The sequence below is a fragment of the Oreochromis niloticus genome, linkage group LG3 (assembly GCF_001858045.2).
Source record: "Oreochromis niloticus isolate F11D_XX linkage group LG3, O_niloticus_UMD_NMBU, whole genome shotgun sequence".
Taxonomy (NCBI): domain Eukaryota; kingdom Metazoa; phylum Chordata; class Actinopteri; order Cichliformes; family Cichlidae; genus Oreochromis; species Oreochromis niloticus.
The window spans coordinates 45,535,216-45,548,226 of NC_031967.2; the positions used below are offsets into that span (position 1 = coordinate 45,535,216).

The 13,011-nt window shown below is 39.6% G+C and overlaps 1 protein-coding gene across 1 annotated transcript; it reads right to left on the reverse strand.

Moving 5' to 3' along the window:
• Positions 1–1,802: 1,802 nt before the first annotated feature.
• Positions 1,803–8,870, reverse strand: LOC106096558 (prelamin-A/C-like). Its single transcript, XM_013264487.3, has 4 exons — positions 8,754–8,870; positions 2,494–2,565; positions 2,168–2,272; positions 1,803–2,075 (listed from the first exon to the last, which is right to left on the reverse strand). Exons 1-4 carry the CDS (start codon positions 8,838–8,840, stop codon positions 1,935–1,937), a joined length of 405 nt encoding a protein of 134 aa, XP_013119941.1. The 5' UTR covers positions 8,841–8,870; the 3' UTR covers positions 1,803–1,934.
• Positions 8,871–13,011: the final 4,141 nt, after the last annotated feature.

A 13,011-nucleotide genomic window follows, 5' to 3' on the forward strand; every position in this document is an offset into this window, starting at 1 on the left:
GTTTCAGATCATCAAACAAATTTAAATATTAGACAAAGATAACACAAGTAAACACAAAATGCAGTTTCTAAATGAAGGTGTTCGTTATGATGAGGAAAAAGAAAATCCAAACCATCCAAACCCTGTGTGAGAAAGTGATTGTCTCTAACTCTAATAACTGGTTGGGCCACCCGTAGCAACAATCAAGCATTGGCAATACCTGGCAATGAGTCTTTTAAGTCAATTCAATTCAATTTTATTTATACTGTGCAAAGTCAGTTTTTGTCAAACGTCTTGGGGATCATCACAATGTTTTCTAGGAAACCTTAGATGAGTTTTTATGTTACTTTTGTTCAGCAGTGGTTTTTGTCTGGGAACTCTGTCATGCAGGCAATTTTGCTTTGCAGATGTCTGGACAGCTTTCCAGCTGACTCTCCTCTCCTCTCTCCAGGTCCCTGCATCACTGGAAAAGGTGAGAGCGTGATTACCAGATGAGCTGCAGCTACCCTGCCAGCATCCCTGGCACTGCCCTCGAGCGTGCTGCACCACCCCTCCCCTGCAGTGGAGTCATAGACCACAAGTACTGGCCATACATTCAGAAGTTTGCATTTTCCATGTTGGAACTCAGACCTCATACTGCAGATGAGGCTATTCCTTTCTGTCATGCATGCCAAGGCCCATTCAACCAAGTGTGAGGTGCTACACATTCTTTATCATACTATCTGGAATGGGTTTTATATTGATGTTATAGTAAATGCTGGTTTGCAATTATTTATTAAAGAATCCGGATTGACTGGCAAAAATCAGAACGGTGCTGGAACAACATCAGGGAAGGAGATTGAAATGGTTAACAACTACCTTTCGTGTTGTTCCCTTACAACCAGTTGCATGATGAAATCTGATCATGGTTAGCTGTATTTTGTTCAGGAGCCTGACTTTCAGTTATTTCTTTTGCTCTTTTTTTCTAAAATTGTAATACTTTCTATAAGATTACATGACAGGAAGCTGGATAATGCTCCATTGTGTTAATCTTAAGTTTTAACTGACTGTCATGAATGAACTGAAATACAATGATTAATAATGGGACTTCCAGGAATGACTATCTTTGATATTGGACAGTGGAAGTGCCTTATTCTGGGGTCTACTTTACCATATAAAGCACCTTCGAGTTGACTGTTATCGTGATTTGGTGTGTATACATAAAACTGAATTGAATTCATGGTTTATTTATGGATTTATTCATTTATTTAATGGGGGGTGATTTGTTAATTCAGTTCCATAATCTTTAGTAGGACTGTTACCACACACACACACACACACACACACACACACACACACAGTCATGCTTATTATTTATACTGTTTTGTTTCTGTAGTTCAGGCAGAAATCAAATTTGACACTTGTGATGAAGGAAGCTGGCAAAGAAGAGAAAACTCTTTGAAGCAATAAACCACTACAATGACCAGGTGCCAGGAGAAGAGAAGGTGGAAAACAGACTTGGTGCAGTGGGAGGCACAGACAGTCTGATATGGCCATTGGAGGCAGTATGTAGCAGTTTCTCTCCAAAGTTACTGCACGTCTGCATTATTGAAGCAAACTCATAATATGTTAAGATGCTAATGTTTAGAAATGCTACATAGTTCATTTTAAAAAAAATAACAATCCAGCTTTTTTTTCATGTGAAGTTTTCACTCATGTAGCTTCAGTTTAAAGAGACAGTGAAGCGTGATTTTCCACGTCACTGCAGTTAAAACTACTTTTGTGTTGCACCTCAAAGAATAATGAAAACTTTTTGAAGACTTGTTTAATACATATTTTTAATTATATGAAAAAAATATTAAACTGATTTAAAATTATGTGAAAAATATAAAATATAATAACATCCTGTTCTTTTATTCATCAAAACAAAACTATTCTAGTGAATTTGCACGATGTAATCTTGTTTGTAAAAAGCATCACTTTAGTCTGTGCTCTTCTCCAGTGTTGCTCATGAGGCTGATCTTCACGTTGTCTCTACTATTCCACCTGCTCATGCTCGCCCAACACCGGTGAGTGTTGTCAGGATACGGGCTCCTGGTTTCTCTGAATCGGTGTAACTGTAAATGTAACCAATAAAAATGTCACAGATGTCCAAGTGAAAAGTAATAATAAGAGAGACTGAAAGAAAAATCTAGTAACACAGACTCACAGTGAGTCCTTCTCCAGCTTTCAGTGTAAAGTTTCTTTCAAATTTGTATGTGAAGAGTTCTCTGTCTTTGATCAGTTTTAGCTTCCAACCTGTCATCATCTTATCCTGCAAAAGGGAATCAAGAGAATGAAAAAAAGGAAAAAGAATGAGACAACAAAGTTCAGTGTGTGTGAAATCCAAAGTGTTTATAAATGAATGTGTCAGTTACGTCTTTCTTGTATCTACAAGTGAAAAGGACCTTGTTTCAGAAATATTTCTGAATACACAAAACATGTTGTTTGTGTTTAGGTTGTACTCATTGTTCATCAGCATGCAAGCAGCAGTACCTCACTGGAAGTGTTTCTCAGACAGATATAGGGGCCATATCTGTCGACCTCGTCCAAAATGATGTCACCTTTCTGTAGTTTGTTCATCTGTTGCTGAGAGTAACACAACAAATACAGATTAATGTGTGTGACAGGTCAGAGATATAAAATATTTGGGGCTTATTAGAAACAATGTTTGCTAAATGCTGCTAAAAGATTTAACACACATTGAATAAATAGATTAAAAAATCTATGTGTTTAACAAATTAAGACAGTGACATGACGTAATGCTGAAACAAAATGTCTTCGAACTGGAGAAGCTCCTCGTAGGTGAGACGTGTTCAAGAAACATAAAGACGTCCGCTTTTCTTTCCAAGCTTCTTAGACTTCATTGTCTATTGTTTGTCTTAATATGAATCATGGAAGCAGCTTGAATATTCTGGTAATATATTTTTTGATCTTCCTCCTTCAACTTCTCCTCAGCTTCCTGTTTTTTAATCAAGCTAACAGACAAACAGATCAACACGAAGGTTCAGCCTAAACAAAATAATCTGGACTGTTAAACAACAGTCTGAACACATTTTCTGTATCTTTCAAATCTCTCTTCCTTAAAGACTTCAAACAGGGACTCTGACCTTTAACTGTGTCAGAGTACTGCGTCTGCAACCCAGTGTTTTAGTTTTATTCTTTGGTCATTGTGTCTCTGTCATGGTGTTTAGTTTTCACTTCCCCTGTGGCATCATTATGTTCATTCCAGTCAGCTGTTTCCTCGTGTGTTTCCACTTCCCCTGATCACCTCCTGTGTGTATTTAAGTCCTCTGTCTTCCTTTGTTCAGTGTTAGTTTGTCTGTTGTTCCTCCACATCTCGTCATAGTTATCAGAGTTTAGTCTCAGTTACCTGAGTTTTTCCTAGTTTAGGTTTTAGTTTATTTTTTGTCATTGTTCAAGTTTGTTTTCACTCAAGTCATCAGCCCGAATAGAGGCTCGGTTTTCAGTTCCTCTCACTAATATCTGCACTTGGGTCCATTTCACAAACTTCCCAGCAGACCCTGCCGTGACAAACTGTCTCTAAGCTACAGTAACTGTATGTGAGACCATATTTGAGACTTAGAGAAATTTATAGTAATTCTCAATGGTTAAAGAAATCTGAATGTTAATATAGAGAAAGTATAGAATATTTAAATTAAAGTGAAGACTGACTGAATTAATTTTATAATCTGATGTCAATGTTTTTGGTATCTTTATCAAATTTTCACATCAGCTTATGACGAAATTGTCAGACTTTAATAGTTTTCATATAAGAAATTAACAGAATAAAAGCAGGACAGTGCACCAAGCTGCCCCTATAGCTAAAAAATGTTAACCTTATGTAACGCCTTAATTTATAAATAAATACATTTTTGGTGTATTTTTGTCAATCTGTAGAAATATGACTGTGGATTTATTTATTAGTATGCTAGCTGGAAAGATTTTGGGGAAAAAAAGTTTCTTATTTACACGAGAACTCTCGACTCTCCTTCACGAGAAACAGCAGAGATGTAACAACGTGCTTTACTAACAACAGACACTCCATGTTCATCATGGATTCAGCTTCATACTCAGCTTTCTTCTTCCTTTCCTCAGAAACTTGTGTGTAAACATGTTTTGAAATTTCACTTAAGTCACATATGAAAATTCCTGTTCAATTTCCCACAGTGTGAGTGTTTGAGGTTAGGAAAGGTCACACTGTGATATTTTTAATCCCTACAACAGGAAACATTAAGAGGGATGCATACATTTAACAAGGCACACAAGTAGTAGTAGTTGTTGTTGTTGTTGTTGTTGTTGTTGTTGTTGTTGATAATAGCAGACCATTTTTTCCCTGCAGAGTAATCAGTTGCTGGGTCCCTTATGGACTGGCCTCTGCCTCCTCAGCTTTTCAGAAAATAATGGTTGAAATCCTTAAAGACCTTCCAGGTGTCCAGAACTACCTGGGTGACCTTATTGTCTATGGTGCTGCTGAACATGAACATAAACTTAGTGCTTCTCTGCAGAAGCTCAGGGTTGCTGGATTTGTGCTTAATGAAAACAAATGTCATTTTATGAAGACATTCTTATGCTTCTTAGATCATGTTGTCACTGCTGAAGGTATCCTTCCTGATGAAGAGCATGTTGATGCTGCTTTGAGATCTGCTACTACAAGTTTTTACCAAACTTTGTGACTGTTGTAGCCCCTATGTGAGGCTGTGCCAGTGACGAGAACACGTTCACATGGACTTCAGATGCACACGTGAGCTTTGAAGAGTTAAAGAACTCCTGCTGAATGGAGCTGCTCTGGCCCTGTTTGACCCTGCTTTGTGTGTTGTGATCTCTACTAATGCAAGTGACTATGGGCTCAGTGCTGTATTTGCTCAAGTGTAACCTGATGGCACAGAAAAACATGTGGTGTTTGCTTCACATACACTGTCTGCAACAGAACAAAAGTTCTCTACAGCAGCATATTACTGCATATTAATGATCAAGGAACTGACCTCCCAGCCCATTGTTCATTCAGTGGGCTGGTTTCAGTTATTATGCAAATATATTGTTTATAAGATTGGGTCAAGGTCAAGGTCAAATTTATTTATATAGCACATTTCAAACAGCCGATACTGCACAAAGTGCTTAACAATATAAAAATGGCATTAAAAAGTAACAATGTAATACAATAATAAAGGTGATCACCTTGATGAGTGACGAAACGTTTCTCCAAATGAAAACGCTACGTCCAGATGAACAGAATCAACTTTTGGGACTCATATTGCACATCTTAACTTAATATGTTTTATTAAGTTAAGATGTGCAATATTCTTATCCTTGTTTTCCCTCTTCACACACAGTCAGTCCAATCAAACAGAAGCTTTAACTCCCATCTCAACTTATGCTACTCGTTCTATCAGCCTATGACAGCAGCACCATCACACAAAGCCAACAAATCATGTATGTAAAGTGAAACAGCAGTGCTTTGTAGCTTAATGAAAAGCTGGAACAGAGCTGATCCTGTACATCAGAGATCACTAACAGGCGGACCGTGTTCTGGGTCCGGACTCAGAGGCTGATCCATACAGACCCAGACCAACAGAAAAGAAAGGGGAAAATAAATAAATAAATTCAACTACACCGGAGAAAGTTGGAAAACAGAGAGAGAGAGAGAGAGAGAGAGCAAATGGAGCTTCCAAAAAAGAAAAGTGGACAGTGAAAATAGAACAATGGGTGAATTCTGGGCTTCTCCAGGTAAATCTCAAAGCAGATGTGGACCCAAAAGAGCAATTTGTAAGAACTGACCCTTCACTTTATAGCTCCAAACAGTCCCTCAGACAACTTTCTCAGGTATGAGGAAAGTAGCCCTATGCATCTTGATCACGTTTGGCTCTACACACAAAATCCATGCAATTTTCTCCACAGTGAACATAACCAAAGTTAAATATCATTCCCAGCCCATCAATAAGCACCTCCACATGTGTATGAAATAGACCCGACTCAATTTAAGTCCAACTCTCTCACTGTGCAAAAAAAAAGTTAGTTGTATGAAATTAAACAAATCTGAAAATTTGGGTATCCTTGTAATTTTGCTGAGTTGAATGGATATAATTGTTCAATACTGATTATTTGTACAGTCCAAATAAGAACTTTAAGACCACTTGAAAAATGGCAAATAATCATATTTTGGATCAAAAATTTTGTTGGATCTTAACAAGTTTTTATTAATTATGACGTTATTTACCACCCAGGTTCTCTGAACTATACAGCTGACTGTCTCGTCTGCTTGTTTCTTCCCATCTCACGTCAGATGCAAAATGGTCGCTCATATTTTCTGCTGCCATGTCGTCACTTCCAGTTGCTGATTTTGACTCCTGCCTGTTTGACTTGACCTGAACTGTTTGCTTTGCGCTCACAAATACAAAGTGTTTTGTCTGCCGCAATCAAATCACTTGCACCTTATTACAACATCCATAATGAACTCTCAACTCTAAGTAATTATGTTTTTAGAGGCTCAAGGCTCGTTGCACCTAAACTGATTGCACTAACACAGGAAAGGCAACAAAGGATTGTGCGCACAAAGCAAAGATTAAGAGACCTCTGCTGGTGGCATCGACTGACTCCTACTCCAAATGGCCAGAGCTTGCCTTTTCATGTTCTGCTACTACTAATGATGTTATTCAGATCCTCTCGTCTGTCTTTAGTTGTCACGGCAACCCAGAGAACATTGTAACAGACAATGGTACACAGTTTACCTCTGAAGCGTTCAACTCATTCCTCCAAAATACAGGCATCTCTCACAGCAGAACATCTGTCTACGACCCAGCTGCAAATGGAGCAATTGACCGATTTCATCGTGACCTCTGCACCTGCATCCAGACACCAATCCAGCCGTCACAGCCATGGAAGCAGGCTTCAAGTTTATGGGACAACACTGCATGTGACCACTTTCTTCTCTCCCTATGAACTCCTGCATGGAGAAAGATGCATACTAAAGTGGACATGCTCCCTTTGCCTTCTACTGTGTCTCCACTGAATGACTTTGCACCTCACTCAGTTAAGAAACATAAGCTGAAGAGGCAACGTTACGCTAATGATAAGCGTAATGCACAGAAGCATTCAAGAGAGAGAGTGAGGATGAGGAAACTACATCACGCTGTTAAAGGACTTCGGACTTCCTCCTCCTGTAACAGTAACAAAAACCAAAGGCTTCTTGCTGGATGATGAAAAGATCTGGAATGACACTCGTTTTGTACGCTGTCCCTGAGTGACTGTCCTCAAGACTGCCACGTCAAGTACGAACCTCGCTGTCACAAAGACCATATTGTGCCATAATAGTTGTGCTTGTTGTACTTCAGTTTAACAGAATGGATTCACTGCCACCAATGCACTAAGAACTACATTAAGAACAGAAATGGGAACAATAATGTATTTTTCATTTTATATAGCAGTGTAAATAATTACAGGTTTACTCAGCCTTACTGTTTGTAATATTCTGATGTTACGACTGTTGTTATGATTTAAGTTACAAGTGTATTGTTGATTTGATAAATGTTGAGCTACTTTACTTTGCTACACTCTATTTTCTGATCATTTGTTTACGATGAAGGCTCTTTCATAACGAGGGAGCAGATGTTGTCCTGTAATGTTATATACCAAACTGCACCACTAGAGGGTGGTGTCGTAAAAAAGTAGAAGAATAATGTCGTCCAGGAACATAGTTAAGAAAGAGAACTGATAAACACACATGTACGTTTATGCGTAAACTTACATAAACTTGCTGAGGACTTGTTTCATTATCAGCCGTCATTACAATCTGTCCTCTGCTGCTCCTTCTGGAGCTTCTGCCTTGACCTGCTGTTTTTCACTTAACTATTTTTAAATCAAAGGCTGCAGAATTGCAACCAGGTAGACGAGAGCAATAATGTCTTTTTGCATATGAAAACAGAAGAGTTTTCCTAACTTATCATGGATTCAACTTGTTCCAGGTCACGGTTTCCCTCCACTAATGGCTTTGCAAAAATCGGATGAAAAGAGCAACAAAAACATTATAATCCAAAAACACACTTTGCTGATCCCATCAGCTGTTCCTGCTTTGGAATTACTTTTCAAAAGACTTTCACATGCCCACCTTTACCTGGGAAAAAAAAAAACCCACGGGAATTGATGTCATTTTCATGGGTAATGTGGTGATTCTGTTCTATTCTGATAGCTTTATACAAAGAGACTAAATCAAAGCTGTTTTATGTAAATATAAGTGAGCTGATGCAGCCTGATTTTAACAACATGAAGTGTTGTGGGACGATCTGACAAATGTGTATAAGGTGGATTTATAAGTGCTTTTGTGGTCAATGATACAGAAACTGCAACAATGGAAGGAAACGTGTGTGATTACACAATACAATCACACATTCATACATAAAAAATAATAAATTAAGTTCTACATAGAATTAAGAGCCTGCTATGATATAAATGACAAAAGGACGATCCCAAAGAAACACATTCATTTGCATTTCATTATTAGTTCATAATTAATTGAGTATTTTAAATTAACAGTGTTGATATGAATGAAAAAAGGAAGATGAGTTTCTGCATGTCAGCACTTTCTTTGGATGTAAACATGAATTATAATCTTGTTCAATATATAGAAACAGTTACTTTTAGAGACATTTGGTGTCAATTAAACAAACTAATATCTAAAGTTTGCTTCATGAATCTTTACAATACAGAGATAAAGAGAGTTGGCTCAGTAAATTCTGAATGTTTATAATAGAAACACAAACCTCACGATTTTTGTCCTCCAGCTGCTTCTTCAGGTCCTCTGCTGCTTTTTTCTCCTGCTGGAGCTGATTGATGATTTCAGTATTCATGTGAAATGTTACAGGAAGAAAGAGCAGAAGGAAGAAAAGTTCATGTTTAAGACACAATAATGGAAACACAACCAGAGTCACATTAAAGCTGTATTATGTAAATATAAGTTGGCTGATACAAAAAAGCAAATAAAAGAAGACCCTAAGGAAATATTTGAGTTTGAATGTGTTGTCTCCCAAAATAAAAGTGATTTTTGCTTAAATAAATAAATTCACAAAGAAAAGATTAAAATGAGTTTTTTTTAGCTTTTACTTGAGTGCAGCTGGATTTCAGTGTCACTAAAGGGTGTTTGGTGTCTTGTGTTGGTCAGTAAAGTTTAACAGCATCAGTAAAAACATAAAAGCATCTTTTTGTGTGTTTCCTTTGTTTCATCGTCTTGATGCATGCTCAGTCATCCAGGTAAGTAAAGCCCAAAAGTTGATTCTGTTCATCTGGACGTTTTCAGTGGCAGAAACCTTTTGTCACTCATCCAAGTGACTTCTTCAGTCTCAGCTGACTGCAGGTTTCCTCAATCTTATAAACAGGACATTTGCACAATAACTGAAACCAGCACACTGAGGTCAGTTCCTTAATCAAAGACCACTGCCCATATTTTTAAAAGGGATATATGATAAAAAAATAAAAAAATAAATCAGCAGTACAAACAAAAGATTTTGCAGCACAAATGTAGCACAATTGATTGACACCAATGTTTGTTTTTTAACGTAGGGACGCTTATTAACATCTTTAAAGCGAAATTCAGGACAAACTGACATTTTTGCAGCACAAACGTTTGACAACAATTTTGTTTGATTTAAAGAAGGTGTGGGGGGGGCAACTTCACTCAGGTCTCCCAGTGTATTTCATATCTCTGTGTTCAATATTGTTTTTGTCAAGATCATGTTGTCTACGTTCCTTTCTTGTTCCTGTTTTATTATGAAGAGTCAGGTGTTCATGGTCCGTGGGTCTAGTTTGACTCCCCCTGTGGCGTTCAGGTTCATTTGTGTCAGCTGTGTTTTCCCAGGTATTCTCACTTCCCTCATCACCCTGCTGTGTATTTAAGTTCTCTGTCTTCCTCTGTTCAGTGTTGGGTTGTCTGTTTGTTCTGTGAGTCTCAGCTCTTCATGTCTCGGGTTTCCCTCATGTTCCTGTTCAGGCCATGTTCATTTCATAGTTTTTCATGTTTTAGTTTTAGTTTTTCCCAGTTCAGGTTTCAGGTTAATTTTTCCCCAGTTCGCTTTGTGTTATTTTTGTTTTTGCTATCAGCCTAGTAAACGGCTCACTTTTTGTTACAGTTTTCTCTCTTCTGTGTCTGCTTTTGGTCCACACTGCAAACACACCAGCCCGGGGGGCCTTAACACATCTATTTCTTTAAGTCAGCCATTCACAAATTTATTTTTTTAAATCCTAGTCCAGGGGTCTGCAACCTTTTACACCCAAAGAGCCATTTGGACCCGGTTTCCACGCAAAAGAAAACACTGGGAGCCGCAAATACTTTTTGATATCTAAAATGAAGATAACACTGTATATATTGGTTTTTTTATCTTTATGCTTTGTGTGAACAACTAAGGTGTGCTGCTTATGAAATCCATGAAGTGCTACAGAGAAAATTAAATTATATTTATGTAATCAACACATTTTGAACTCTTAAAGAAATATAACAAAAGGAAAGACACCCAGCTGAACTAAAATGATCCATGTAGCAAACAAAAACTGTTGTGAGCCGCCACCCTTATATCGCCTTCGGGCTGTTGGAGCCTTGACCTGACTCTTAAAAAATAATTGGAAAAAAGCACTATGCTGCTAAAAAATGAAAAATAGATATTTGCAAAATTCTGCCTAAATATGTATTTTACCTGGTTAATGCGTGCGGCGGGGCGTGGTCTGCAGCGCCGCTGCAGGGGAGGCGGACGCACCTGAGCGACACCCGCAATCACGCCTCGCTGCCTTTACATCTGCGCTATCTGTGCTGTTGTGTTCGTGGTGGTGTATGTCGGGCTGTGAGCTGAAAAGCTACAGCCGGCTGTATGCGTACAGCAACCGTGTGTGAAAAGTGGTCAATAAAGAGATGCTCAAAAGCATGCTCATGGAAACATCGTCGGGTCTGCCGTAATTTGTTTACAATGGGACTGCTGCTCCTGAACCTCTGCGCACAGAGTCCGCAAATCGGGGCTATGCGAAGTCAGTTTACGCAGGACTGTAAGCTGTCATCTGTCAGGCGTGAGCGGTGTTTGTCTTTAACATAGTTCACGGTGGAGAACAGCTGCTGACATAATGTGGATCTGAAGAGCCATAATTGGCCTACCTGGGGTTGAAAGTCTCGATAAATGCACAGCGTTTCGGCGGGTACACCGGCTTCCGCGAGTGTGACTCTTATTTTGAGCGATGAAAAAATAATAGAATATAATTTTATTTTTATATTTCAATATCACAATAATCTTCCAATTTAGAACTACGAGTTAAAAAGAACTAACATGAATAAAATACACTTCAGCTAAATACTTCTAATTTATTTGCCCAAACCACCCGGAGCTGCAGTATAAGGACTAAAGAGCCGCAGGTTGCCGACCCCTGTCCTAGGTTGATAAAGCTCTAATATTTGTTAGATTTAATGAATGGATTTCATTTTAATCTTCTCTATTTATGTCTTCTTACTGATTATTGTGGAGATGGCTTACAGTATTTTGTGTGTCAGGTTTATTTCATGGTTTAGTCACAGTAGAGTCAAACTGACGTCAGCCTCATCTGAGAAAAATTATTCTTTGCCAGGTTATTACTTTGATTTGTTTTTGCTTTTGGTAACTGCAAATATATATATATATATATATATAAAAAAAAACACCCATCTCGCCCCTGCGGGCGGTTTATCCTTCAAGCTCGGGTCCTCTACCAGAGGCCTGGGAGCTTGAGGGTCCTGCGCAGTATCTTAGCTGTTCCCAGGACTGCGCTCTTCTGGACAGAGATCTCCGATGTTGTTCCCGGGATCTGCTGGAGCCACTCGCCTAGCTTGGGAGTCACCGCACCCAGTGCTCCGATTACCACGGGGACCACCGTTACCTTCACCTTCCACATCTTCTCGAGCTCTTCTCTGAGCCCTTGGTATTTCTCCAGCTTCTCGTGTTCCTTCTTCCTGATGTTGCTGTCATTCGGAACCGCTACATCGATCACTACGGCCGTCTTCTTCTGTTTGTTTACCACCACTATGTCCGGTTGGTTAGCCACCACCATTTTGTCCGTCTGTATCTGGAAGTCCCACAGGATCTTAGCTCGGTCATTCTCCATCACCCTTGGGGGCATCTCCCATTTTGACCTCGGGGCTTCCAGGTTATACTCGGCACAGATGTTCCTGTACACTATGCCGGCCACTTGGTTATGGCGTTCCATGTATGCCCTGCCTGCTAGCATCTTGCACCCTGCTGTTATGTGCTGGATTGTCTCTGGGGCATCTTTACACAGCCTGCACCTGGGGTCTTGCCTGGTGTGATAGACCCCAGCCTCTATGGATCTTGTACTCAGAGCTTGTTCTTGTGCTGCCATGATTAGTGCCTCTGTGCTGTCTTTCAGTCCGGCTTTGTCCAGCCACTGGTAGGATTTCTGGATATCAGCCACCTCCTCTATCTGCCGGTGGTACATACCGTGCAGGGGCCTGTCCTTCCATGATGGTTCCTCGTCTCCCTCCTCTTTCTTGGGTTTCTGCTGCCTGAGGTATTCACTGAGCACTCGGTCAGTTGGGGCCATCTTCCCAATGTATTCTTGGATGTTCGTTGTCTCATCCTGGACTGTGGTGCTGACACTCACCAGTCCCCGGCCCCCTTCCTTCCGCTTAGCGTACAGCCTCAGGGTGCTGGACTTGGGGTGAAACCCTCCATGCATGGTCAGGAGCTTTCTTGTCTTTATGTCAGTGGCTTCTATCTCTGTCATGATCCTGGGTCCGTTTGACCCAGCGTTTTGTGTTTTTCTATTTAGTGTGATTTTGGTTCTGTTCTTCCTCTGTTTAGTGTTTACTCTGTTCGGCCCGTGTGTGTCCTTGTATGTGTAGTTCCTGTTTTATTGTGAAGGTCTGTGTCTTATGTCAGTGTGTTCTGTTTACGTTTTCCCCTGCCTCGTCAGTTGTGATGTCTTCCAGGTGTGTTCCCCTCCTGTTTCCCTTCCCCTGATTCCTGGCGTGTGTATTTATAGTGTGTGTTACCT

What these genes read in the sequence shown, in the direction of transcription:
- LOC106096558 (XM_013264487.3), bottom strand. Translation starts at nt 8,840, where the DNA reads ATGAATACTGAAATCATCAATCAGCTCCAGCAGGAGAAAAAAGCAGCA. An exon ending in TGGAGGACAAAAATCGTGAG is followed by an intron (nt 2,566 to 8,753) that starts GTTTGTGTTTCT and finishes AACAAACTACAG; the next exon opens with AAAGGTGACATCATTTTGGA. An exon ending in AAGCTGGAGAAGGACTCACT is followed by an intron (nt 2,076 to 2,167) that starts GTGAGTCTGTGT and finishes TTACATTTACAG; the next exon opens with TTACACCGATTCAGAGAAAC.